The 27,658-nt window shown below is 54.0% G+C and overlaps 1 protein-coding gene across 1 annotated transcript; it reads left to right on the top strand.

Moving 5' to 3' along the window:
* Positions 1-5,144: 5,144 nt before the first annotated feature.
* SEMA7A (semaphorin 7A, GPI membrane anchor (John Milton Hagen blood group)) lies at positions 5,145-27,449 on the top strand. Its single transcript, XM_010080394.1, has 14 exons — positions 5,145-5,256; positions 18,582-18,715; positions 19,605-19,655; positions 19,876-19,971; positions 20,128-20,212; positions 20,747-20,857; positions 22,038-22,177; positions 22,540-22,718; positions 22,892-23,000; positions 23,364-23,562; positions 25,222-25,337; positions 25,901-26,052; positions 26,605-26,672; positions 27,100-27,449. The coding sequence occupies exons 1-14, from the start codon at positions 5,145-5,147 to the stop codon at positions 27,447-27,449; spliced, it is 1,902 nt and encodes a 633-aa protein (XP_010078696.1).
* The last annotated feature ends 209 nt before the right edge of the window (positions 27,450-27,658 follow it).

Raw genomic sequence — 27,658 nt, 5'->3', positions numbered from 1 at the left:
GGAAACCGCAGCCTGGCCTGATGGGCCCTGGTTGGGCGGCAGAGCTGCCTTGCTGGGCAGCGTTAGTGTGTGGATGTGCAGCTCTTGGATGGGAGTGCGGCAGATCAATCTCAGAGCGACTTATTTATGTCTTTTTTGTTTTAACTTTCTTTTAATTGGGAAGGACTCTGTGTCGGGTTTTATTGACTCTGCCTAGAGCCCTTGGCACCCCGGCTCATGGCAGTCTGTCACGGATGTGCGTCCAGTTTACCTCCTTTCCTGCTCCGTCAGTGAGTTCTCCCTGGATCACTATTGACAGTGCTGCTTGGTAACGTGACGGACGTTCCTGCGAAACTCATTTGCCAACCAAACAGATGTTTGATGAAAAGGGTGCGGTGTGGTCTGGGGACACCTAGGTGAGCTGAATTTGTGGCTAGTCCTCGGGCAGGACCTCTTAGCCACTGGGGTCAGTGAATAGCATCGTGAAGCTCTGCTCTGGGGGATCCTGCCTGGGGTGAACCCCAGGAGCTTCCTCAGCAGCGGAGGGGGAAAGCGTGGAAGAGGGGGAGTCCCAGCTGGAGGCTTTGTGCTGCTCTCCGAGGAGCTGAGTGTGAGACAGCTCTAGTGCAGGTTTCCTTTAGCAAGTCGAAGGAGTTGATCTACTAGAAAAAGACGTCCTGGATCCTTCTCCCCTTGCCTGATTCATTTTTAAAGCCCTGGGGCTGGTGTTTAGCACATGGGGGCTTCTGACCCCTTTAGTGACACTTCTTGGGGCAGTAGATGTACTGTGCTGTCCTTCAGCACTGTGGCAGAACTGAGGTGGGGGGGGGTACCAACTGATCCCCCCCCCCCCCCCCGACTTAGCCCTGCTTAAACAGCTGATGGAGATGAGCTCGCGTGGAAAAAAAACCAAGCCTGGAGAGGCTGAAGGGTTGCCAGCCACTGCAGGGCTGTGGCTTTAGGAGGGGATGCTTGAGGTTGCGGGAGCTGTCTGCCAGGAATGTGAGTTGGAGGGAGGATTTGTGTTTTGAAAGCAGAATGCAGCAGTTTGCTGATAAATGATCCGCTTTGCTTCCTTCCCACCTCATCTGAGGACTGAAAGATCTGTTGGTCGGTGCCGAAAAGAAACAGTGAGTGGAATTTCACTTTTTTTCCTTGCAAAGTCCATGCCTGCAACTCTACTTGCTCCCAAAGGCAAAATGCGAGGGGTAAGAAATCAAAGCTCTGGTTTTCCAAGGCTCTATAATGGTCATTTTTACTGGTGTCCCAGCCTCCTGGGCCATCAGTCCCTCCTGCGCAGGCAGGGTTTAGCAGAGGATTTGCCATGCTCTGTGTCAAAACACAGTCTTCCCATCTCGTCTCGGGAGGGGTGTATAATGGTCATTTTTACTGGTGTCCCAGCCTCCTGGGCCATCAGTCCCTCCTGCGCAGGCAGGGTTTAGCAGAGGATTTGCCACGCTCTGTGTCAAAACACACAGTCTCCCCATCTCGTCTCAGGAGGGGTGGTGAAAACACATGCAGACAGACCTGGTGAACATCCTCAGCCCTTTTTTCATATTGAAAAAGGTCCTTCTGTGTTCTGCTCTGAAGCTGCCGTGGCTGATAACTACCAGAGATCGACGTGCACTTGTCAGGTTCCTGATGGCACAGCAGAGAAAAGATCTTGCCTGGCTTTTGCAGTGGTAAGAATATTCAAGTGTTGTTGATGAGTTGGGTTTTTTTTTTTTTTTCCATGGAAGATTTGTGTTCAAATCCATCACACCTACTGGCTGTTTCTCAGGGTCACATTCCTGACCTGGCTTTAGCAGACGGTAATCGATATGTTCTTGTGAATAACCTTCTGACGTACCTGCTCTTATCTAATGAAAAGATGCCAAGAAAAATGGGAGCTCTCATAATAGTTGGACTGCCTGGGCCACAAACATTCCAGCAGTCTGCCTCCTCTGTACTGATGAATAAAGCTCTTCCTCTGAAGGAAAATCTGTGCTTTAGGATTTTGACAAGATATTTGGGGAAGTTGCCTCCTGATCCATGCTGGAACCGAGTAGCATGATCTGGAAAAAACCTGCACATAATTGGCACTGTGGAAGTTCTGATACTTGAGGGCAGCAGACGGAAACCTCTGCAGGAGCAGGGGGCTGAGCAGGGAGTTCGTGCCTGGAATCCGATCTCTTGTGTACGCATTCCTGGTCGGGTCGTGGAGCACATGGCGTGCGGCCGAGCAAAATGAAAAAAAACCACCAGTCTCGCAGAAGTGCATGCCTGCTCGGGGCTGGATGTGTGCGCACAGTGCCCTGCGGGTTTCTGGCTGTACTCAGGGCACTGCAAACTCTGCTACAGGGTCAGAGCAACCTTGAGATCAGCTCTGCGCTCCTCCTCTCGCTCCCTGATGAAATGTGTGCAGCGTTGTGCCGCTGTGTCCGTGGGCCAGCCCTGCCTGTGGGAACTCGTGGGGGGGTTATTTTCCCACTGCGTTGTTGCACAGTGTGCGGTCATGCCACTCCCTTGACCCTCCGGATCGTACCTGTGTGACAGAAGTCACTTTCCCAACGCTGTCCTCTGCAATGAGCCGGTGTTTCAGCATCTGTGGGAGTCGGGCTCACCCCAGTCACGTTGCTGCCGTGGAGGAGGGTGTGGGGAGGAAAAGGGACGCTAAGGGGAGCTGTAGCTTCTGGAGGGAGCAGAGGCATTGGGATGAAGGCTCAGGTTTAATGAAGACCATTCGTTTGAAGAGCTGGAACCAGCATTTTGGGTGGGATGCTCATGATGCTTGCCTGTTCCACCACTGTCACTTTTTTCTCTTCTGCTGCAGGCTGCTTTGGTGAGCTGCCATGTGGAGATCTCGCACAGCTTTGGAATTAATTGATACACACCCAGCTGTCTGCTCGGTCTCTTGCTTAGAAAAAACAAAAGGTGCTACAGCATCATTCTGAATCCAGGCCCACAATACAGTCCCGTTCATGGTCAGCTCAGCTCCTGGTCCAGGAGATGGAGTGGTGGCGTGTGTTGAAGTAGGAAGAGCCAGAGCTGAACAATTCCAAGGTTTTGGGGGAGTTCGAAGCTGAATTTTATACACAGGAGCATTACATTTAGCTGTAGGTGGAGCATTATATTTAGCTGTAGGTGAGGGGAAAAAAAACAACCCTAAAAGCTAACCATGCAGAGTCCCCAGCTGTGTTAGTTAGGGGCAAGGAAAAGGGGAAAGCAAAGAATTTACTGTTCTAATAAGGCAGAAATTCTCCTTGTTCATCTCTGATCAGAACCCTTCTGTGTTTCCAGTTGGCAACTTTGTCAAGAGTGGGAGTTGAAAGCCAGTTTCCCAGCCCACCAGCTGCGTTGTGTCAGAAAAGGCAAAGCAGATAATAACGTATGCGTCTCTCCTAGCGGAGCCCAGATCTCGGGGGGATGCAAAATGCTGTGTCCCCATGATTATTAAGGAACCAGCATGGGTTTGTATGGCTTAGGCTGTTGATTTACAAACGATGCTGCTTTTTCACTCCTGACAGTGTGAAAGAGTCTTGGTGAATTAGATGTTTTTCAGGAAAACTTTTCTACAAGAAAACAAGAGATAACAGGGCTTAGCACCTCTGGGAGCAATGGGGGAGGCAGAGAAGCCTCTGGGGGAGAACAGGCAGTTGTTTCGAGGTGAGCAGGAAAGCAAAATGGTTTGAGGCTGGGAATCACCGTGTCCAAAAGTGAAAAACCAGAGATGATCTGTATGTTGTTATACTGTAATTACCCAAGCAGATATTTGTTAAAGAGAAAGATGAAACCCCATGCTTAGAGTTGGTGGGGAATTCCTGTGGGTCCTTAAAATTCACCATTAGCCGGCTCATTAATTTTTTGCTTCCTCCAAAATGCCCCCCTTTGCCCTGCCGTTGTTCATCCCCGTCAGGAGCAGAGCAGTCCTGGGTCTAGCTTCAATGCTAACTTTAAAGAGCGCAGCTGTGTCTCTCATCCTTGCGAGTTCCCCGTGGGGCTCTCTTATTCTGGTCACGTCTGACCTCGCTTTCCTCGCACGTAATGCCTTGCTCTTCTCATTAACAAACCTCCCGGCGCTTCACAAAGACCGTCAGTCCTTCTGGGGAACGAGGTTTGGCAAAGCAAAGTGACTTTCCAAAGGTGGTGCCGCAGCTCTGTGGCAGGCCAGCCCCTGGGTGTGCTCAGCATCCCGTCCTTTTGGAAAAAAATCAGCATCACAAAAGCTAGGGCAGGACCTTGGGGAAGAAAGGAGTATATCTTCACCCCAGCTCCCTGGTGGATTTTCCACACGCGCTCTGGGATGTCATTCATTCCCGCTTGCACAGTCATGAGCACCACAATGTGAGTTCGACTGGTCTGGCGAGGGGGTGTGTGACCCAGGGGAAGGGACACCGCTGAGTTGTCATCGTGTCTCTGCTCTGTCTCATAGTCTTCCTGACCTGTGATGATGACTGAACCTTTGGGCAGTGTTTTATTGTGCTAGGAGTGGCCCTTTGCTATTATGGAATTGGAGCAGGAAGAGGGGCTGGCACACGAGAGATGCTGCAGCCTTGCTGCATCCTCCTGGTGGCAGAGCCGGGTCCTCTGTTAGTGAACTCTTCCTGCTGCCACCTTATCCCAGCGTGGCTCTCTGGCCTCGGCGTTATCCCAGTGTGGCTCTCTGGCCTCGGTGTTATCCCAGCGCGGCTCTCTGGCCTCGACACATCCCTTTATTTAAGCAGCTGGGAGCGGCATCCTTTGTTATGGGTCTCTGCACCCTTGGTCTGCTCTTGCTGCTTGTGTGTTCTTACGCATATTTTAGTTCTTATGTCATTTGCATCAACTTGAATATTGCTCTTACAAGTCTCTGCAATAAGTTGATGGCAAAGCTTGGCTCAGCTGCAGCTTTTCTCAGGTGAACAAAGCCATCAGACCCCCACCTTCCCCTTACAGAAAGAGTTTAAAAAAGGACAAAAAACCCCAGCAAAGCCTGCAGGTACCGGCTGCTGAGGATCAGGCACTAAACGAAGAAGGTCGGTTTGGATTTTTCTTCTTAATGATGTTTGCTTCCGAGGGAGGCAGACTAGTCCCCGCCCTCTGGTTCGGTCATTGGCTGCTCTGCCGCTGCCCACTCTTTTGTATAAGGGAGCGATGCGGCTGTCAGCCTCACAACCTCATGATCTCTGCTCGCTGAAGAAGTAGAAATGGGCAGGAGGTCGCCCGTTGCCCTTTTCGTGGCCCTGTGGGCCAGCCAGCTGGGCGCGTGGGCGGCGGGGCGCTCCAAGGTGAACCCCCGAATCATCACGGCTCCCCAAGGTAAGTCCCGGCTGCGGTGGGCTGCAACCTTGAGATGCAGCAGCAGCATCTGCAGCTGACAGCTGCTCCCTGCGCTGGGTATTTTCTACCTAGGGCTTGGCTTTGGAGAAGAGTTGGTTTGTTTTTATTTCTTTTGTCTTCTCGGAGAGACTTTTGGCTCTCAGTAAAATGAGCTACGGTGCCTGTGATCGCAGGAAGGAGCTTCTGGCTTCCTTGATTGCTTTGAATTGAATTTTTAGATCCCTGTTCTTGCCAAGTTCTTTCCTTTATATATTCTAAAATAATTTTCCTCCAAGCTGGGTATATTAAAGGCTGTTGAAAAGCCCTGAAACAGACACATTTCCCCTAACTTGCAGGGAGAAATGGAGAAGTGTCTTTGCATAATACAGTTAATTTTCTTATTCATCTGATGTATTTACCCTGTTAGCTGCAAATGAGTGCAGTGAGTAAATATTTGCAGATCTCTGCTCTCTGAGAAAATACATACATTTGACATGGCACACAGGGACTTATAACCAGATCCGATCTTAGCAGGAACTGAACAAAGAAATGTTTTCAGGGAGCGAGCTTAGAGCCTGAGCTTCGGGTGTTGAAAAGAGCAGACTAACGTTTACTGGTTTTATCATGTGTCTTCCAAGTTTTTTTGATTCATACCCTCCAGGGAGGCTTTAACAAAAGCCCCTGTCTTTTTTCCCCGGTGATTCTAGCGTTTGGCTGAGCCGGCGGGTTCAGCTGAGCTGCGGATCTCACGCTGCTCTGCAGTACAACAGCTCCTCTGTGTTTCCCATTCGCTGACAACTTCAGAGGACACGAATTTCCCCTGGTTTATTCTGCGCCATCTGTTATTCTTCTGCCATTATTTATTATGCCCTTCTTCTTCCTCAGCCTCGTTGCTGCCTGCGGATGCAGGGCCGGGAGCGGAGGGAAGGGCGGTAGGTGCGAGGTTTGGAGGTGGCCTCGGCATCCCTTGCACAAAGGGGACACACACCGGCAGGGAGGGCAGCGAAAGGTTCCTCCTGGTGTTGTGTCATTTGTTTTATTTGCTGGGAAACGAAGCAGCTCAGAATATGGGGTACAAGGTGGGGGGGAAGGCAGAGAGCTGGGGACCGAACAGAGGATGGGGACAGGTATGTCTCCATGGATGTTTCCTCTGCACTGCTTGGAGGGGGGGCAGTTGAATTACAGGGTCTGGTGTTGAAATGCCTGTCCTGGAGTAAAACTGTGCAGAGGGGGACGAGCAGGCTTGGGTGGCTGGTCTCCACCTGTCTCGGTGGCTGTGCTCGGCACACACCCCCCACAGCCATTTGGCCTTGCCCTGCATCTGCCTCGGACGGTGGCTTTCCCGGCACTGAACACTGCAGGGACCTGTCACTGAGAAGCACCCAAGCCAAGTAGTGCTGGGACACTTCCCTGCAAGGGGATCAGCTTATGCTTATCTCTTTTGAGTGAGAGCTTAGCTGGGACACAGGCCAAGAGGGATTTCGATGAGGGAGCTATTGGAAGTGGCTGTGACACTCGTGAAGAGTCATTCGCGTGTCCTGATTATCAGATTGCATTTTGCTCAGCATAACCTCTACCCTTTAGGAAGTGAGTCTGTGCATGAGGAGGAGGGTGGAGAAATGGGATGGGGGCAGAGGGGACATGGTGGGTGGCAGGGAGCTCTCTAACTTCCCCAAGGCTCTGGGCACAGGGAAAGGCAAGCGCAGCATCTTCAGTAAAAACCCACAGGTCAGCATGCTGCCGCTATTCTCATCCCTGCGGAGAGGCTCATCCCTCGCCCTGGGGGTGATGGTGTTGCAGGGCTGGGTTTGCTGCTCAAGCCCCCATTCTGGAGGCTGGGAGCGGGATGGAGAGGAGCAGCGATGTGGGATATTTGCACGGGTGTTGGTGCTGTGCTGCGTTTGCTGCGGTGCAGCGCTGGCCTCAGCCCTGGGCTCTGCGGGAGCTGGCAGCTCTTCACGTCACTACATTTCTGACATGCCACAGCCCATCAGTAGCACCAGGTATGGCAGCCTCAGCAAAGGCACCTCGAGACGGTACAGCCCTGCGGGCAAAGGGAGATATTCCTGGTGCTGGCTGGAGCCCAGCTCTCTCCAGGAGGGGAGAGTACGTGTGTGGGATCCCTCCCTGGGCTGCGGGACTGGGGGAGAAGAGGAAATTGGTGCTGGGCAAAGCTGGAGCTGCCCTTCCATCTCTCAGCCTTGCTCCCTTTGCCCGCACCCCACCAGATTTGGGGAGAGAGCTCCGGCCTCGCTGCACTGCTCTATTTCACCCTATGGTCCCTCGTTGTCCAGTTTTGTAGCAAGAAATAGGTGAGGGGACATTGTGAGCTGGGAAAAAAAATGTAGCTGGGCTTAGGTGGCACGATCCTGAGCTCAGATCTGAAGACAAAGAAACCGAGCTGGCCGGTCTCAGTGCTTGGAGCTGCCTGGGTTTAAGTAATTTCACAGTCCTGTGGGCTTGGACTTGTGGCGGTGGGTGGCTGGAGCGCCATGCTCTGCAAGTTTGCTTTTCTGTGAATGTCTAAAGCCAGCCCCGAGGCCTCGGCCGCTGCTCTGCCTCTGTTTCACCTCCCCGATGCCGCAGCACAGCGCAGGAGGGGGTGAGGAAGGGGCAAGTTCACTTCTTCCCAGCATCAGCCCTGTTTTAACGTGTGCTTGGGAGGGTTTGCCACCCAAGGCAGGGTGAGGGACCCCTGGAGCCCTCCCAGCAGCCGGCACAGGTGGCCAGTTCTGATGTCCAGCTGGGTAAGCAGTTATCTGAAAGCCCGTCTGACTCTGCAGGATTTCTTCCTCTTAGGAGAGAGACACTCGGAGCAAAGGGCTGAGGTCAGCTCCAGACCTCTGGTCATGTCTAAAGCACTCAGGCTCCTTTTCACTTGACAAGGACTTTGCCCCCCTTCCCCTTTGCAGCTGACCTGTCACATGGATGGGGCAGGATCTGTCTGGCTGTTACCAGGAGGATGATAATGGCGAGTTCCCTCTCTGTTGGGATTTGCAGCGTGGGCGTGAGTTCATCCTCAGCAGTCTGGGCTGGTGCAGAAGCAAGTGCTTCAACCTTGCACGCCGTGTTCTTGCTTATCTTCCCTTTTCTTTCTGTCCTCCCCCTGCCTCCCTGTATTTTTCTAACTAACCCCTGGCCAGCTGGGCTTTGCTTTGAAAAGGGTGCAGCCACATCCCACACTGAGCTTTGGCCTGTCAGCACAGATCCTGTGTTTACTCTTCCAATCCATCTGCAGAGATGGAGACCGCTGTGTCCCGGCGCTGGGCAGAGCTGGCCGGGTGACGGAGCGGGCAGATACAGCCCCCCTGTATGGAGCAAGAGAGCGGCTGTCTCCTGACCAGAAGGTCACTGAGCATCGGGAGAGCAGAAGAGTGCAGTGAGGACACCACGGAGCCCGAGGGCTAGGTCTGGCTCCTATAGCCTGTGGCCTTTTGTGCAGAACAGGAATAATTTTTGGCTGTTGCCACGCTTAAGATTATCTTCTCCTTGTTTACTCACACGTGTGTAGATCTGAGACAAATTCTCAGCCCCTTTCTGCTTGCTTGCTGCATTCACACTTTGGGGCAGGATGGGGTCTGATGGTTTCATTATTCCCCTCGTTCTCACTAACAGATAAGGCTGGAAGCTGGAGGGGACGGGCTCTGAGCTGGTGTGTGGCTCACAGGAGATAAGAAGGTCCCGCGGGGGAAAAGAAAGATGATATACTTGACCCTTGGCTGCCTCGACTGGGTAAACTGGGCTGCCCTGGCTCACAGAGGCGAGTAGAAATGGCAGTTCCTGGAAATGTCCATGCTGCCCATAGTAGCTCCTGGGCTTTGCCAAGCTCAACTGCCCCTCCTGGCCATGGGAAACTGTGCTGGCAAACAGCTCTGAGTGCGCTAGGAGCTCTCAGGTAGCAGAGGAAGAAGAGAGCTGAGCAGAGATGAGGCTGAACTTGGAAGTGGCGACAAAATGAGAGGTGGTGATACCAAAAGCTGTGGTACCAGGTTTTACTCCTCAGTGACAGCAGCACTGTTTTCTCGGGAGCCACAGTCCCCACGGGTGTGAAACATCTTTGTAGGACAGTTTCACTTGAAGCTCTCGGAGCATCAACATTTCCAGAAGAAAGCTGCTCGCTTTCCCAGCATCGCTATTTTCTGCAGACGGCTCATTTTCACAGGGTGGGTGATGCTGGTATCATAAAATGTTGGTTGAAAATATTTTTTGCTCGGTGCAGATTGAAAAAGAAAAAACAAACCAAATAAACCGAGTGAGTGAATCACAACCACCTCCTGTTGCAAGAGCATTACACAAAAACAACAGCCATGGGTGAACTAATAAAACTTGTGGCTGCTGCGCTAAAATGCTCCGGGCTGGGAAAGAGAGCCAGCTGCAATTTGCTGACCTGCTGCCCAGCTCTGTGCCAGCCCTTGGGCTGATTTGGGGTCAGAATTGCAGAAAATTGGCCTGGGAAGGTTTCCTGTCGTTGATGTAGTCTCAGTGCCTCAAAGCAGGGCAGACTAAATCAAAGCCTGAGTACTTGAGTGCAAACTAAATCTAAGTACGCAGTACAAGATGCTTTTTAAAGAAGCTCATATCCAGAAAAAGGGCTGGAAGGTGAGCTGGAAGGAGGAAATTGCTTGTTTTGCAGCCAGCTCTCTCCTGGTGAGCTACATCCTCTGGTGTGCGGCTATTCCTGGTTGCTCCAAGAATAGGACTTGTTCCTCCTGTTCGGCACTCTTTTCTTCTCAATCCTGGCTCCACCCAGTGTAGTAGGCTGTGTCTAACCGTGTCCGGTGTGACAAAGAAGTGGCGTAAGAGTGCCACCGGAGCGGGATGCAGAAGCATTTCGTACCATCTCTACTAATTTCAGAGCAGCTTAAGTCTTTGTATAATAAACCTAATATTGCCTTTAATGACAGCTCGGGTTCTCTAGTGCTGTAAATCTCCAGTCCCCAGTTTGAACCTGGTGTCAGCATCAGTGGTGGCTCCACATCTCATTACCCACTGGGGTTAGATGATTCTACTTTATCAGGCATGCCTGGGCTGGGAGGGAGAGGGCAGCGAGTTGAAGGAGCTGTAGGAGTTTCCTTGGGGAATGCACGGACAGTCCTAGCCAGGCGTCTGCCCTTGGGCTGCTCACAACAGCCGTGGCCATGGGTTTGTTCGTATTTTGGATAACACAAGTTTTGGAAAGTCTGATCTGAGCGTCTGGTTCCGAACGACTGCCTGTTAACGCAGCGGTTTGGCTTTCCAAGTGTGAGTAATGCGGCGCTGCAGCCAGAGATGGACGTGAGAAGAATGGCTATTGTGTGTTCCTGCTGCGGGGGGTCAGGCAGGTCTGCGTGCCCTTCCCCGGCACAAACCCAGGGAGCTGCGGGGCTGAGACCTCGCTGGAACTCGTTACAGGGGTGGGAAGCCCACAGGAGCAGGTAGGAGGGCTGCAGAGAGCAGACATTCCCAATCTAGCAAGAAAGTCCTTTTGCTGCATAATCTCCTCTGTTTTCTGTAGGGAATGGAAACTTCATCCTCGCTCCAGAGCCACAGATCTTTCTTCTCATCTTTAAACCCCTGCAGAGGCTGGAGGCTCCGTGGGGGACTGCACAGGTCCTCTTACCTTGTGTCCACCTCCTGGCTCATGTCCCCTGGGCTGGGAGAAAAGGACGTGAGCCCGAAAAGGTTTTCTCGGCTGCCCTGCCCTAACTGGCAGCGGGGAGGTAGGAGCTGGCTGCCAATTAAGCTAAAAGGTAAAGCGGCTGTTTTGCTGGTGGATGGTGCATAAAGGTGCTCGGGGCAATTTTTATTCTGGAAAGCTTTTTAAGATAAATCAGTCTCTGGAAACTGATCTTCCTAGTGGGAGGGGTAGGCACGCTCTGCAGATAGCAGCTCTCCTGCTAAAAGCATCCTTTTGTTATTCTGCCGTTGTTCCAGTGACCGTACAATAAAATGCCATAATCACAGGCCAAAGTTCCCCAGCTTCCAGCAGGAACACGGCACAGCTCGGGACTGTCATTACGGAGAACGGCTTTTGGAAAGTAACAAAACCTGGCTCTATATTTAGCACCAGCAATCCGTAGGGTGCAGCCAGCAGCTCGGCTTTGGGGCTTGTAGGGAAGAATGTACCTGCTGGATGACGAGCCTTGCTACCGGCTGCACGTGAAATCAAAGGCTCTGGACTCATCTCGCAGCGGCACAGGCTTCAGTGCCACATAATTTTGCGGGGGTGAGCGTGCAGGGGTGGGCAGGGGATATCAGTAATGCGTGAGCATACATAGAACACACTGCCCTGCCTGTCGTATAGTCATTTTGTATTTAAAAAGGACAAACCCATCTCTCCTGGAGCATGAAGCACTTTGGTTCAAGCCTTCAGAGGGTGAGCGGAGCCCTGCCTGATGGCAGAGGCTTTGAATTCAAGGCTTGTTCCTTCCCGGCTGCAGGTTTGGGGGCTCTTTTGTTGCTTGCTGAGTGGGTGTTTGGGACCGCTGCCGGCTCCGGCTCCAGCTTGGAGGCCCCTCGCAAAGGGGATCTGGGCTGTGCAGCTCTCAGAAGAGCTTTTGAGCCGGCATGCTCATGCCCAGCAGCTGGGTTCCCAAACCAAGAGGGTTTTTTCTTCTCTTTCTTCCTGCCCTAGCTCACCCCTGTGCTGAATACTGCTGCCTGCTGCCAAGATGCTCCGGAGCTTACCAGAAATAGAATGGGAATCATTAATGTGCCAGCATATTTGCCTTCTGCAATGTAACTCTAAAAAAGCATATTTGTCTAGTTAAGAGCGTACTCTGCGAGCTTGAGCCTTTCTGCCACAGTAGCGCGGCCCTCCTGGGCCTTTGGATTGTTCACAGGCTGAGAGCTTTTGTAGGATATATCCCTGACAATACAGGCTGGATTGTTTCCTCTGCTCCGGAGCATTTTGCTATTGATGTCAGGGATCTCTCGAGGGCAGCAGAAAGCAGCCACGCGAGCACCCTGTGACTGCAGGGTTTTTGGGAGCGGTTAGGGAAGAAGCTAAAGAGAAAGCGAGTGGCATCCTATGGTGGCACCTGGGAACGCAGTGTGGCCAAGGGTGGAAAGTCCCGCTGCGGAGAGGATGTAGATGTTATTGATATATCCATGGCCTTGCTCTTTCCTTGGGAGGGGTGCTCAGAGGGAGTCATCGAGGGGCATGAGAAAAGATAACGTGAGGTTTCTTGGCAGCTAATTAAATGCTGCTCGTCTCCAAACTGTCTTGGGGAAAGAGACAGGATGAGAAATACCAAACAGACGAAACCCGTCGCTCCGACTTGCTGCAAACTTAAAATAAGAAAGAGGAGTGAAATGTGTAAGGCAGTCAGGTCTGGGTTTGAGTAATGCGGGCTTCCCAGCTGCACGTCTCCCCTCCGTGCTTTCATACCTCTCTTTTTTCTGAGTTTCCCACAAGCGCACAGACCCCTTTGCAGAGGTTCGGGGTTGCACGTCCCCGCGATGCTCTCCAGCCCCCTGTGTGTTGCCTGTGCTGCCCAGTGCTGGGCTCACTGGTTCTCCACGTGAAGGACGATGCTCAGGGATGGAAAACATCCTGCCTCCATGGGAGAGGCCATGTCGGATCTGAAATAACCTAGGAGATGCCCGATGGCTGCAACAGGGCTCCTGGGATCTGCTTTCCAGAGCCTGCCCTCTGCAGAGCTGCTCGTCACAGCCAGCGACTGCTTTTGTCTCCTCTTCAGCAAGAACCATGGGCTATGTTGTGCCAGGCTGAATAGGTAGGGGACAGGGAGGGAGTGAGATGGGGACAAGGGTGATACTTGGCCCTGGGAGGGCTCTGGAGGTTGCACTTAGGGGTCCAGGTTAGAAATCTATAGGGGATGAGGCTGTATGTATTTGTTCTGCTCTTTTTATTTTATTTTCTTTGAGAAATGACTGATGCTGGAGCATAGGTTGAGCCGAAATGATGCAGGTCTGCTCCGCACACCGAGTGATGTTCCCGGAGCAGTCATGTCATCCTTCAGCCTGTGCCTCAGCTTCCCCGGCACGGAGAGGTGGCTGTGCGGGTCCCGGGGGTGCAGCTGTGTCACTTGGCAGCACGCTGGTAGCATAAGCTGGGGAGAGGAGCGAACAACGGGCCAGGTTTTTTTGTGAGCAATGAGAAGGAAGTGGTTTCCCACATTGTGTTGCCTTTTTGCCCCTTTCTCAGAAACCCCTCCTGCAAAAGTGTATCACTTTCCACCAGGCGTGTCGGAGAACTTGCAACTCGCAACCCTTCAGTTATTCCGTGGCAGCTCAGAGCAAACCCCACTAGAGCGTCCCTCCTGGGTTGTCTCATCTAGAATAAATTGTTCCTATAAGAATAACCCTCTTTCTGCAGGGTCTTCCAGGTCCCAGAGGCCGTCAGACCGCTTGAAGTGTCCATCCCCTGGGGCGAGGATGGCTGGCGGGTGAGCAGGGCTCTGAGGAGTACCGCTCTGGCCCAACTGTGGTTTCCTTGTGTCATATTGCTCCTTTTGGACAAAGTCACAGGGGAAGGAATACCTAGCTGCTTGGTGAGCACACGTACTTCCTCCTTCCGAAATGTCTCAGCTTGGGAATTTATAGATCATCTAAAAAAAAAACCCGCAGTTTGGCTTCTTGCCGGCATCCGTAGAGGAACTGGGGAGACAGACGGTGCGTGGCTCTTGGGTGGGAGCGTGAGGTTCAGTCCTTCTCCTAGGGATGGAGGGGACCCATGGCAGCCCCATAGGGTGACCCATCCCTCTGGGGTGGATGCTGTGACTTCCCATGCTCCTCTTAGAGGGGATCGTCTACTGGTGGGGCTCCTGGGGCTGGCCAAGAAGGTGGGAAGCCCAGGGATTGTCCACCCAGTCTTGGCTGGGGAAATAGTGAAACTGGAACTGGTCTGCAGAGTGATGTCAGAGCTGGGACTGGGAGTCCTGACCCCAAAGTGGGTGACGAAGGCAGTGGACCACACTCCCAGCCCTTAAAGGAAAGCAGTCGATGAGCCTGTGCCCGGCTGCTTGTCGTGCATCCTGCGTGCGCCGGGAAGCAGAAGAGGGATCGATGTCACTGGGTCGAGGCGGCTCTCATGTTCCCAAAAGCGGGGTGATGGGCAGGAGCCGGGAGCACAGAGTCAGCCCTGACTCACGGCCGAGCCCGCATTGCTGGGGGATGAGGGCTCCTGGCAAGGTGTAGGGGACAAGACCCAGGGGACCGCCCCGCATTGCTGGTCCATGTGTCACCAGCGAGAAAGCGGCTTTTCCTTCTGCTGTCAGAGCCAATCCCCATCAGATTGCAGATACCGCTATCAAGGTTGTAATCTATCCAGTCTATTCAAACAGGAAGGAAGAAATAAAAACCTGGGAAATGAGCCATTGTTTGGAGAAGGAGGGAACCAGGCAAGGATTGGACCAGCGCCACGACTCAGCCGGGAGTGTGCTCGCTGTCAGACCCACGGGCAGCAGAGCAGGTGGCGGTGTCATCGGCGTGGTGCCGGGAGGGTGGGACGTGTGACGGCGATGACTGACGGTGTTGTAACGTGCTATAGCGAGAAGAGTCCCCGGGGCTGCCGGGTGGATTGCCTGGGCGTTGGGGAGACTTGGCTGCCTTCGCCGCCGTGGCGAGTGTCAGTGCTGTGCCTGCTTAAATCCTGTTTTGCCATTTAGTGATCCTGGCAGGTGGCCCAGTCCCATGTCCCTGTCCTACAGCAGAGTTTGGGAGAACACATGCAGCTTAGCTAAAGAAATTTCCCAGACCCCATGGTGTGGAGGTGGGGAATGCCAAGGAGCAGATAAATCCCATCCCCTGCCTGGTTTCCCTTTTTTCCAGGGGGTTCTCACTAAACAAGGGGTTTATGAGCACCCACCGAGTAAAGGATCTGCCTCTTGTCTGCACTAGTCCCACTCCCAAAAGCAGCAGGTTCTTATCCTCCTTCTCTTTTTCTGTTTCCTAAGCTGTATTTCAGTTCTTTATTTTGAAACACTGGCGCTGGAGCCGATTCGAACCATTGCTTCCATTTTAGTCCTCCCCCAGCAGCGGGGAAATTGTAGACCCGCAAAGGCTCGCCCGCTTGGGGGGGGAGCCGGTGACTAAGCCGAGCGTCTGGGATACCGGAGTGGGGAGCAGTGGGGAAGAGGACCCGCCGGAGCTGAGTCAGCCCTCCAGCCGGGATGAGAGCTGGGTTGTTGAGTTTGCTGGCGATGAGGCTGCACACCCACGCTGCTTCTCTACTGGGACATCTGTTCTGGGGGTGGGGGGCATGCTCCCCACCTGCTCAAAGCTCTGGGATGCTCTGGGATGGTGCTGGGGAGGCCCAGGCTCTTGGTGCCTTGCTGAAGGGGCTTCTGGACCCACAGTGTGTCACTAAAGCTGGGTTTGGCTAAGCTGTCCCTAGGGAGGCAGGATTGCTCTGTGTGTTCTCTGCATCAATCTGTGTCTTTAGGACGGGTCTCCCTGCCCTCATCTCATCCAGAGCATCTCCCCCTTCGTTTCCCTCCTCCTCCTTTGTTACCTCACCCCGCAGGCATCCTTCCGAGATGCACCGGGCTCCCTCCTTCTCCCTTATTTAATATTATTCTTTTTCCTTCAGCCTGGTGCGGTACTCTCCATCTTGCCCGCAAAGCACAAAGCCGCTCTTTCTGCCATTCATTCCTCTGGACCGGGGTTAGCATTTCGAGTGACAATCGTGCCATTGATTTGCGCGCTGCCGGTGGGGTTCGCAGCAAATGCCAGGCGAAGGGACACGGCGGGGTTAGCGTCGCGCTGGAAATGAGCCCTGTATCTTCCAAACTGACCCCCTTCCAGGGGTCGAGCCCTTCTTTGCAGTGTCAAAAGCAGTCTCAGACTTTCTAGGACTAGCATGTCCCCTTCTTTGGGGACAGAGTTTGGGCCATTAGATGCCCTCTGCCTCATCATTCCTGGCTCTTGAAGCTATTTATCCTCCCAGCTCCCGGTCTGGGGCTGCAGGGCAGCTCCCCCCTGTCCTGCGGGATGAGAAGCAGAGGTGGAAGCACCTGGAAAAGGCTCCCTTCCAGATGAGGTTAAATCAGCGCTGGAGCCACAGACACGCTTCCGAGCCCTGGCTAGCAGAGCTGTTTACTCTCAGCTTCGTGATTCAGTGCCGTCCCCGGGGAGCAGTAGGATAAATAATATGTTGGCGCCAACCAAATTATTGTTTTGAGCTTGTTTGTTTCTGGCTGTTTGGAGAGAAGTGTGTCCTTGCAGGTTGGCACGGCGCTCAGAACAGAGCTTAAGAAAGAGGCGGTGTTGTGAAAAAAGCCTGGAAACGAAACCAGAGGTAATAGGAGCACACGGGGCTGAGGCATGCGAAAGGGTGAGGTGGAGGAAGAGGAGTGCAGAATGGCAGCAGGTGTCTGTTTTCCTGGATTAGCAGCACATTTAGGCTGGGCTGGAGGTTGGAAAACAAAAGCAAAGTTTGCTGCAGTTCGGACAGACCTGGATGGCAGAGAGGGGCTTTGGGGGCTCCCGTGTGCATGGGCTGTTGCCTGCTTGCTCCGCAGGCTGGGTCAAGAGAAGGATTTTGAAGACTGCTGGGAAGATGCATGGTGAGCAAGGGGTTAGTCCTCTCCTCCCCGGCAAGTCTGGACCGAGCTCTGGCTGATGAGATGCCTGGGCTAGCTGACATGCCTGGCTGGCATCCTGCTCCTAGGGCCACTTCGGGAAATGAGTTGCAGTCACTCTGAGAAGGCTCGATGCCAGCTTCTCCAGCAAACAAAGCACGTGCTCAGGAGTTTCTCCAAGTCCTTGGACAGAGGAGAGATGATTGGGCTGGGGAGGGGACAGGGAGCAGACAGGGACTGCCATCCAGCCAGGCTTTCCTAGCTGCAGGGTCCCCGCTGCCAAATCCCCCTGTGCAGCCCCGTGGCCTCCGTTGCGCTGGGGAAGGGCAGCCCGGAGGTGTTGCGTTAGCTGGAGGGCAGCGATGGGTTCTGTACCCCATCCTTTGCGGCTGGGGTGCCCTTGCGAAACAGCAGCCCGTGGGTCTGGCAGGGTTTCCCATCATAAGGTGGGGGCTGGCCAGCATTCCCCATTAGCTGAGCCAGTGCAGCCTTGAGACCCCGAGGACGTGCGACCAGCGTAGTGAAGTGGAGAAATAAGCCACAAATCCATCAGGCAGCCAGTATTCCCAGTGACCTCTAATAAGTCTTCCTTACTTTTGTCTCTGCGGAGCCCTGGCGGGACCCCTGCGCAGCGTGCTCTGGGCAGAGGGGGAGTGCTGGTCTGGGCAAAGATTGTCTTTTGCCTGTCCTGCCAAGTGCCGCTATAAATAGAGAGGGACACGTGCCAGTGATTTATTGCCTGTCTGTGCAGGCAGCCAGCTCCCGAGGCAGACTCAGCCTTTGGCTGTCTGCGGGGAGCAGCAGCACTTGCCAGGAGAGGAGCCCCCTCTTTTTTGGAAAAGGGAAAAAGTGAAAAGGGAGAGTTCTGTCATGCTAAGCAGAAGTCAGTGCTGATGGGAGAGTTTTTTCCCCTTGGAGGAGCAAGGGTGATTCTGCAGACTCTGGTAGGGGACGGGGTAGCCTACAGCAATGCGTGTGCTGTGTGCGTTGTACGCTGCCGTGGAGCTGCACGGCTGCTCAGAGCTGCCCAGATGTGCTGCAGCATCCCGAAAAGGGATGCAGGACCAGCAGAGCCCATCCAGGGACAGCAAAAACCCCAGGAGAGAAGGCTCACAGCTGCAGTGCAGGGCCAGCATCCCGCACCTGAGCTGGCAATGCAGAGTGGAAGAGAGGATGTTTGTAGGAAAGAGGAGCTGGAAAAGCCAGAAGGTGAAAGCGGAAGGAAAGAGGGGAGGACAGGCAGTCCTTCCTCCTTGCTGGGCCTGGAAAGCTTCCCATCTGCAGCAACCTGTTGTGACACGGGTCCTAGGTCTTGCAGCTCACTTCTTGTTCACGTTTGGGGCGTGGAGTCTGGTGAGTTGTGGCTTGGCGTGCTCCCTTCCTCTGTCACATCTGGGCTCTGGCCTGGAGGCTCCAAACCCTGTCCATCCCTCCTGGCGCTTGGAGGGAGGATGCAGCTGGAGGATGCTGGCGGGGAGAGGTGTGATGCTGGCGGGAGTTGATCTACCCCGTGGGCACAGGGAGGGTGACCCCCAGCTGCAAGGCAGCACGGCAGCTTGTCTCCCATTCAGCCAGAGAAGAAGTCACAGCTCTGATTAAGCACGTGCAGGGTCCCAAAGCTGGGCACAAAAAGCTGTGAGCACGTCAAATGCAAAAGGGTGCGGGAACCAAAGCTACCGCCTGCTGCAGAGCCAGTTCTGCATCACTTTGAGCTTCTGCTCTCCTACGAGAGCTCCTGCAGCAGTTTCCCTTCTTCCTCCTCTCCCTCCCTGACGAGTCTTTTCTCCATGCTGTTCCTAGGTGCAAAAGAGTACGTGTTTCCCAGGAGTGAGAAGTACCCGGTCTTCTATCACAAAGAAAACAGCTCAGCCATCTACATCGGGGGAGAGGGAAAGCTTTATTACTATGACTTTGCAACCCACGAGAACTACACGGTAAGAATGCTCTGCTAAAAAGTTTGGCCCCGGAGCCCTCTAAGAAAGTGTTCAGCATCCACTGCGCAGCCCAAATGCTCGATATCTTGCTCGATGTCTTTGCCAGCAGCAAAGTCAGGCCTGGAAGGGTCTGGTCTCTGCCCAGCCTGCCCCATCCATCCGGGAGTCTGTAACGTTGGTACGATGAGTGGGTGCAGCAAGGGGGAGTCTCCTATAATAATAGCAGGGTTCTTCCCAAGCTGTGATCCTTCTGAAGTCTTTGCTACCCCAGAGGGAGGATTTTTCCAGTGAGGGACCCTTTCTTTAACGTGAGGAGGGATGCTCAGACTCACTGGGGAGAAGCTGTGTTCCCATCCCTGTCTGTTGTCGGAACCCAGGCTGGTTTTCCTCCAAAGCAGGAAGTTGTGGATCAGCTGCTGGGCACCGAGTTATACAGCAGGAAAGCTCCCCCCCCCAGTCAGCTTTCTCGTGACCCCTTCTTGTTCTTCTCAAACAAGTCGCTTGCTGAAGTTTGGGCCTGGAAGCTTCCCTTCTTGTTCCCAGAAACAGTGTGGTTCATGTCCCAACCCTCAGACACCAGAACCCCCTATTGAATTCCCCACAATGACAGATCCTCTCCCAAAATCCTTTGGAGAGCAGCGCAGGCTGGCTGTGGCCCTGCGTCCCCACTCTCATCACCTGAGGAATCCAGTCCAGCCTCCCCAAGGGTTTTCAAATGCTGAGGTGGGGAAAAAGGGCTGTGTTGTGGTGTTTAATGACCTTCTCACTGACATGCTCGCTTGGCTTCTTGTGAAAAGAGTGACTAGCGTGTAGTACATGGGGCTGAGCCCACGTTAGGTGGCTTTTGCAGGGAAGGAATTAAAGCGTAGCTTTGTCTCTTGTATCCTAGGAAGATTTCCCAGTGAAAAATGAAGGGCAGTGCATCACGCCTGGGAGTTCGGTAGGTCCTGCCTGCGGTGGAACAGCTGGCTGCATCAGGGTTGGAGGGCTTGGGTTGGAGAATCACTGGGGGAGGAATCTCAGATGAGATGAGACCAGTTTCTTCTGGTTTTAAGACCCATGAAGAAGCTAGGAAGTCATAGAGCAGTGTGCTTGGTCGTGCTGTGGGGCTGCGCTCTGCCATTCACAGCTGCTCACACTGCTCTTTTTTTCTCTTGCAGGATGACAATAAAAATTTCCTCACGTTAGTGGAGAAGTACAGAGATGGGATGTTAGTGTGTGGGACCGGCGCCTGTGCTCCCACCTGCTGGAACCTGGTATGTGGTGGCCAGAGCAAAGCACTTGCTGGTTTGTTTTGTGCTCTCTCCATCTGTAAAAAGGAGAGCAGCTTTCCTCCTGCCCCAGGGGTGGATGTGGGTCCCCTGCCTTCCCTGGACTGATCACACTTAGGGACCATTTCTGTCCTTACCCAGACGCAGAGAAAGGAGAGCACGCCGTGGGATGGGAGAGGTATTGCTCCTTTCACCCCCGACTCGAATACCCTCGTTGTTGTTGACGGTAAGCCTGGGTGCTCACATATTTTCAGCTGTAGTGCTGTGCAGGAAGGCTGGGCTCTCTGTCACCTTGAGGCTGCTCCAGGGGCTTTGTCCCTCCACTCTAGCTGGTGAGTGGCCTTACTGCTTCTTGCTTTTGCCTCATTGAAATGCATGTCCTCCCAGGACAGAGCATGGCACAAGGTGGTTTGCTCCTGTCTGGGGCATGGGGGTTGAGCCTCTGTGCAATGGAAGCAGCAGGGAAGGAGGGTCCTGCAGCAACTCCACTGCTCTGGACCTGGCAGAGGGACAGACAAGGATTCTTCCCAGAGACAGAGCAAGAATTTGTCCCTGCCACTCTTTAAGGAAAAGGATTGAGGGGGCCTCTTGGGGGAGCCCTGTGCAGTCTGCTCAGTCCTAGGCGGGGTTTCTTGACCTGTATCCATCACCTCTGTGAGTCCATGTGCCCAGGCAGTTTTTGGTTCTTTGTTTTCTTTTCACAAACCTTTCTTCCTCTTCTGGATACAGCCCTCTGTAAATGAGCTTTCCTATCCCACAGGTCATGACATCTACTCCACCATCAAGAAGAGCCAGCAAAATGGCAAGATCCCCCGTTTCCGACGAGTCAGAGGGGGTGGAGAGCTCTACACAAGTGACACAGTGATGCAGAGTGAGTATGGGGGAGATCCACCAAGTAGATCAATTGGACTCTTCGCCCATTGGAGGGGTACCTCCTCTCTGCCCAGCTGGGGTGTGGCTCCAGAGCGTCTTGCTTGGGTTTGGTCACCCCTAGAGCTATGGAGAGGGCTCGTCCAGTCCCTGTCCTCAGTGCCAGTGAGCAGGGATCCAGCAGCTCCCTCCAGCTCTCTTGCCACCAGCCGGGTGAATTTCAGCTCTTTGCTTCTGGGACAAAACAAGTGAGTTCCTCCTGCTTAGGGTGAGGAGATGGGGAAATGGTGAGAAATGGGTGGCGAGTCCCCTGTCAGATGTTAGAAGGAAATACGGTTGTGTAAAGGTGCCCATCAGCTGCTGTGCGGTGGTGGAAACAGGAAGAACAACTTCCACTCTCTGGGCAGTGACTCTTTCCAAATCCTCAGCCAGGGTGGGACCTCGAGGCAGGAATATTTTGGGCTGTGCTTGGGATAGGGTGGGGAGTAGAGAGAAAGGACCCTCCTCAATTTCCCTAAGCTTATTAACATTGCCTCCCCAGTGACATTGGAGATTATTGAACCCCTGGCCAAAGACAAAAATCAGAATGACACCGGGGCAAAACAGGACTTGTGCACGCAGAGCCATGGAGGGGGGCAGCCATGGCACCAGCAAACAAACCTGATAGACTGAGAGCCGTGTGGCTCATCCCGTGCTGACACGAAACTCCCTGCCATGGGGACACCAGCTAACGATGCTCAGAGGGACCCTGCGGCTGCTGGGGACGCCCTTTGTGGCAGTAGAGCGTCATTGGGTTTTCCACACCAAACACAACAGAGCAGCTTGCTTCTGCCAAGGGAGCCTTCCTCTCTCTGGGCGAGAAGGGAGAACGGGTTTCCTTTGCTGCTAAGCAGCCGAGGTGTCACCACTTGCTGGGGACTTGGCCTTTTGGGGGTGTGGAGTTGGGCAGGAGGGAGAGAAAGGGGAACCCGCTGGGCATGTGAGGAGTGGTTGTGGTACAATGCACTGCTCAGGTGTAGAGGATGGGCTCCTTTGCCTGGAGCACAGAAAGTGTTTATATTTCCTTGTCTTGTCTGAGCTAACAGCTGCGGAGCACGCTGGTTTGGTCCCCACTGGTGGCTTTTCAGATGAAGCGTGTGTGTTCAGGCTAAGGTTTTCTGATGGCTCACTTCCCTTTTCAGACCCTCAGTTTGTCAAAGCCACCACGTTAAGGCACGAAGAGCCTCACCAGGACAAGATTTACTACTTCTTTCGTGAAGACAACCCAGATAAGAGTCCTGAGGCCCCTAGAAACATCTCCCGAGTGGCCCAGCTATGTAAGGTACCACGGGAACTGTGTGTGGTGGGGAGGCAAGAGTGTTATGGGGTGGCAAACGGACAGGCCAGCTCAGCTGGTGGTGTTGGCACATGATTTAGCCCCTCTGGCTCAATTCTCTCCTCTGCCACTGAGTTTTTCTGGGGTACAGCCATGTCCTTTAGCCTTCCCATCCCTCCCTTGCCTGTGGGGGAGAGAAATCCCTGTTCTGTCTGGCTGGGATGTTAGAGAGGCACATGATTGTTGCAGTGACCAGCATCAAATACACCTCTGGAGCATTTCCCAGTTATCCATCCGAGATGCTGGACAGGGGACACTTTGTGTTCTTCTCTGCCAGACCCTGACTCCCTGCATTCCCTCTCCCCCAGGAAGATAAAGGGGGAACCAGTTCACTCTCCGCTTCCAAGTGGACCACCTTCCTGAAAGCCAGCTTGATTTGTGTCGACCCGGTCACCAAGGGCAACTTCAACTGGTTGCAAGATGTCTTCTTTGTTCCGGCGAGTAACTGGCGGCACTCCAAAGTCTACGGGCTCTTCACAAACACCTGGTGAGGGGCTTTGCAAACAGGGGGGATGTCCTGTCTCATGGGCCAAATTCTTTATTTCAGCCCTTGGGTCTCTCTGGGAGGCACGTGGGTGGACATGGTCCGTGTGCCGTGTCCCAGCTGTAGGGATGGTGGCCAATATCTCCCTGACCCTCTCTTTGTCTCCTTGCCCTCAGGGGAAGCTCTGCCGTTTGTGTCTATTCCTTTGGGGACATTGACAATGTGTTTCGAACATCCAAACTTAAAGGCTATAACGGTCCCAACCCCGAGATCAAGCCTGGGCAGGTGAGTGAGTGATAAAAAGATGTGAAGTGGAGAGGCCTCCCGAGGGCAGGAGCGCTGGTCGCGGCTCTGCCACAGTGGTTGCCAGAGTAGCTGGGGCAGGGGAGGGGACTGTCCCACCACTGAGCAGCCAAGCGAGAGCTGGGGCAGCCAGGAAGGGTGTAGGCACTGCGGGAGGGGTCTGAGCTTTGGTGCTGGAAACAAAAGGAGGCTGGATAAGGTCCAACACCTTCATGGGAAGCAAAGCGAGACAGGCTCTTAGGTGCCTTGGCAAACAGGTCTGGGAGCTCTCGTGTGTGTCTCTGGAGCCTCGTCCCCGGGGACCTGTCTGACTCTGACGGTGGCTTTTGTCCCCTCTTGCCGCAGTGCGTTTCCTCTGGACAGCACACCCCGAGCGAGACCTTCAAGATAGCTGACAGCCACCCGGAGGTGGAGGACCGCGTGGAGCCCCTCTCCCCCACCAAGAGCCCCTTATTCCACAACAAGCACCGCTACCAGAAGATCGGAGTGCACGAGGTCTCTGCGGGGGACGGACACCGCTACAACGTGCTTTATCTGGCAACAGGTATCGGGAACCGTTCCCTTTGGAGTTTCCCCGGAGTTTGCTTTCTCCTCGAGGGCAGGGAACACAAGGGAAGCAGACGAGATCCCCCAGTGCAGAGCGAAGCAAGGGGCTGTGTTCCCAGCTTGGCATATGTTTGTCAAGCAGAAAAGAGCTGCCAAGTCCCAGTACAGCTGAATACATCCAATTTGGCTGCGTAGGCAAAGCCAGGCTGCAAGCAGAATTCCAGCACGTGGGATTTACCCTGTTGGGCTGCTTCAGCCTGTGGTACGTCTCAGGGCAAAGGAAGGGTAACACAGCCCTCCCCAGGTGCAGCTTTACACCGTCAAGCAGAAATCCTTTGCAAAGGGACCCACTCCGTCATCTCCTGTCCCTGCTTGCTCTCGTGCAGGGGTGCAGACTTCCTGCGAAGCCCCTGCTCACGGCTGATGGAGGTCCCGGGGCAGCCGGAGATGCTGCGGAGCTGGGCCAGGGCACTTCAGCAGCAGGCGAATGGGATGGAGAGCAAAAAGTTGGCCAGCTCAGCCAGGCAGCTGCCTGGGTTCCCACGCAGTGCAGCTACTCACTGCCCAGGAGGTGCAAAGGTCCCTAAGCCAGCACTTCCCTCTCTTACCTGCCTTCCTCCCTGGGCTTGCTCCCTACTGCTCTGCTCATCCCTTTTTCTGCACTCTGCTGGGATTTGTTCACTGGCACTGGTGGAGGAACTTTCTGGGGCTTTTGTTTCCTAATCTGTGATTTAAAAAAATGCAGATGGCTCTCGGTAGGTGGCCTGGGTTGGATTAGGGCTCACGCATGCTCAGATTGTTCTTATCTTGCCCAAAACCTTAGCTTAAACGCAGCTAACGCCTTGCAGAGTCCTGCCAAGGAGCTTGCTCCAAGATGCAGGGCTTGGCAGGGCAGCTGCCCACCCTTGCTGGGGCAGGCATGGAGCCAAGGGCTGGCTCCTGGGGGGTCCTAATCCCTTCCTGACCTGGGGTCACATCTTTCACCTCCCCCTGGTTGATGGTGGAGAAGGGAGAGGCTATTTGGGAAGAGGAAACCATGCAAGTACTAAAAGAGGGTAAACTATGAGGATTCCTGAGCTCTTTTCCCTCAGGATCTGTCTTTCCACCCTTCCACCAAACTGACCCATTTTCTTAAATCACCAGTTTGGAGCCATTTAAGTGGGGAGGGCAGTCAGTTTAATTATTAAAACAGAAAGGCAAATCCCTGAGTTTCAGCCTGGGGCGAGCGGTGAGATGAGGCTCATGCAAGAACAAGCCAGCGATCAAAGTGGAGCGGAGCTGGGGAGCGGTGGGGTTTTCTCACCGAGGCTGCTCCAGCACAGCCGATCAAAGCAGGCACAGCCAGCCCCCGAAGGGCGATGGGGAGCGGGTTCCTCGGGCTCTTGGCTGGGAGGATGAGAAGGCTCTGCTGTGGGAAACGCAACTGTCTGGAGGATGATTTCTCAGCAGAGTGAGCAGGCTCCTTCTGAGAAAGGTCCTGTCTTCTCTGGGTGGCTGGTTTCAGGAATCCTGGCTCTGCAGAGCGGGTATTGTGTGCCGCAGTGAGGGCTGGAGGCAGAGCTGGTTCTCTGCCTGGCTTCCCCACCCCTGCCTGCTAGCCTCTGCCTTGCCTTTCTGCTCTCAGCATGTTTCAGGACTCTTCCCTCTTTCTTTCCAGACAAAGGATCCATCCACAAGATCGTGGAGCTGCCGGACGGGGTGCAGAACATCATGGAGCTCCAGGTCTTCCCAAAGAAGGACCCGATCCAGTCCATGATCCTGGACCACAGGAGGGTGGGTCTCTGCGTGCTCTGCGAAAAGGAGAACAGCGGGGCAGGCTGTAGCTTTATGAGCGAGCAGCAGGGGAGGCAGGGATTGGTGGTTTGATGCCAGCCCCTGCATCTGGAAGTAGCCTCTGGGTGGGTTTGTGGGGGGTCCTGCAGCTTCCTTTGCTAAATACTAACAGCTGGGCTGATGTCCCCAATCCTGGGTAACTTTCTGTGTGGTCGGTGGGCAATGGAGCTTTTTGGACACCTCCTTTCCCCAGGAAGTGAGGCAAGAACAAGGCTGTTGCTTCCTGGGCCAAATCCCAGCACCGTGTTCTCCTCCCCCAGCGGTTTCACCCTCGTTGTCCAGCCTTGCTGGCAGATGAGCTGCCAGACAGTGCTGATGCTCCATCCTGGAGGTGACAACACTGCTGTCACTGATGGAGCAAACTGATTTATACCTGGAGACTTACCAGCCTGGCTGGTGACGTCCACCCCAATATCACCGTGAAGCTGCAGAATTGCTAGACTCCTAAGGTGGCACTGGGACACAGTGCTGAGCTGATCAGCCCCTCTGCTTCCCTCCTGCAGGCGATGCTGTACGTGGGCTCGACAGATAAAGTTGTGGAGATACCCATGGACATGTGCAGGGTGTATCGCAACAACTGCGACAGCTGCTTGCTGGCCAGGGACCCCTACTGCGGGTGGTTCAACGGGACCTGTCAGTCGGTTTATCTAAACCGGTACGTGACACCGACAGTTTGCTGGTTCTCCATCACCTCCAGCTGGTTGTTTTAATGAGAGAAATACCCAGACCCTCAGTATTCCCCTTTCTGGCCAGGGCCATGCACACTTTTGTGGCCATCTTCCCGTCACAGAGAGAGATGAGCCCATCGTGTCCAGGCAGTAATGGCAGCGCAGACATCTGTGCTGTCCCCAAAAACTCTGCCTCTGCAGGGATCCATCCCTCCCGCAGCACCCCTGCTCTGGAGAGCTCAATGGATTTTGAGCACCCTCAAAACTGCTGTTAGGATTTTTGGTGCTCCTTTGCCATTAGAAACGTGCGTAGCTGCTCTGGTTGTGACGCTGTTTAAAGTGGTGAGTTGCTGGGTCTCACGTTTCTCATCCACCACCCTCCTAAGTGCGGGCGTGGGGTGGGTTTTTTCCCCTCCCCAGATAATAGCAGGTGTTTAAACTTTCTCCCTTATCTGATCCACCACATCTTGTATGGGCGATTTCTTTCCTGGCCCCGAAGCGCTGCTTCTCTGATGTTAACGCTTCTTCCCATCTGCCAGGGAGGTGCGGCAGAATCTGAACCTGGACCTGTGGCAAGGAACGTGCCAGAAAGGGGATATTAAGGAAGGTACGTAAAGGTTCTGAGCTGGAGGCCATGTCCCCAGGGGGTGTTTGGGGCAGGGTGACTGATCCTCAGGGCTTTGTATGCGTTGTGCAAGCTGTTGCAACTCATTGCTGGGGTACTGGGAATGACTGTGCTTGAAACCAAGACACCAAGCAAGTCTCAGCTTGGAGTAAATTGCTAAATGCTGTGTTTCTGAGCTGGGTGAGAGGTCTGAAACTCTTGTGTTTGCTGCTGTCCAGGGAGAAGAGTCCCATGGACTTTCCCAGGCGTGGGTCAGGCCATGCCGTTGTCATTAGATGGCTGTGTAACATGTCCCTGTCGTCCCAACTGCTCTTCCTTCCAGCCTCGGGGAGGATTCTGTGGTTCCTGGACATGCCTGTCTCATCCCCTGCTTCTCAATTTCTTCAGTCTTCTTCTCAATCTCTTCCAGCAGATGACTATCAGAACATCACGGTTGTCCTTTTCTCCCGCTACTACCTCAACTGTCCCATCGAGTCCCACTACGCCACCTACAACTGGTACCACAACAACAGCCTCATCAAGACCTGCAACACCACCCACCCGCAGCAGGAGTGCTTCCACTTCATCCAGAACGTCAGCCACGTCCACTACGGCCACTACGTCTGCATCTCAGAGGAGGACGGCTTCAGGCAGGCACTGGTGAAGGAGCACCTGGTCAGCCAGCTCAGGTTCATGTCCCAGAAGGGCCAGGCCACCATGACGTTTGGCTCTTGGCTGCAGCTGCTCCTCATGGTGCTCTTGGTGGAGCTTTTCCACTGAACACGACAGGACTGTGTTCTCACCATCCTGGCTGCTGCCGCTCCTCCTGCACTTGCTGTCCGCTCCGGAGGCAAAATCCTCATTCTCTTAGTCTTGGACATTAATTTTTGACTGTCCCCAAAAGGGGGTCCTGGGCAGCAACTTCTATCTTTGGCCTTGATGGAACAGTCATGGTGAGGAAGATGCAACTGCAAGGCGAGATGGAGAGG

Source organism: Pterocles gutturalis, unplaced genomic scaffold, assembly GCF_000699245.1.
Source record: "Pterocles gutturalis isolate BGI_N339 unplaced genomic scaffold, ASM69924v1 scaffold14279, whole genome shotgun sequence".
In the NCBI taxonomy this organism is placed as follows: Eukaryota; Metazoa; Chordata; class Aves; order Pterocliformes; family Pteroclidae; genus Pterocles; species Pterocles gutturalis.
The sequence above is the reverse complement of the archived record's forward strand: the minus strand, read 5'-3'. Positions and strand labels throughout refer to the sequence as shown.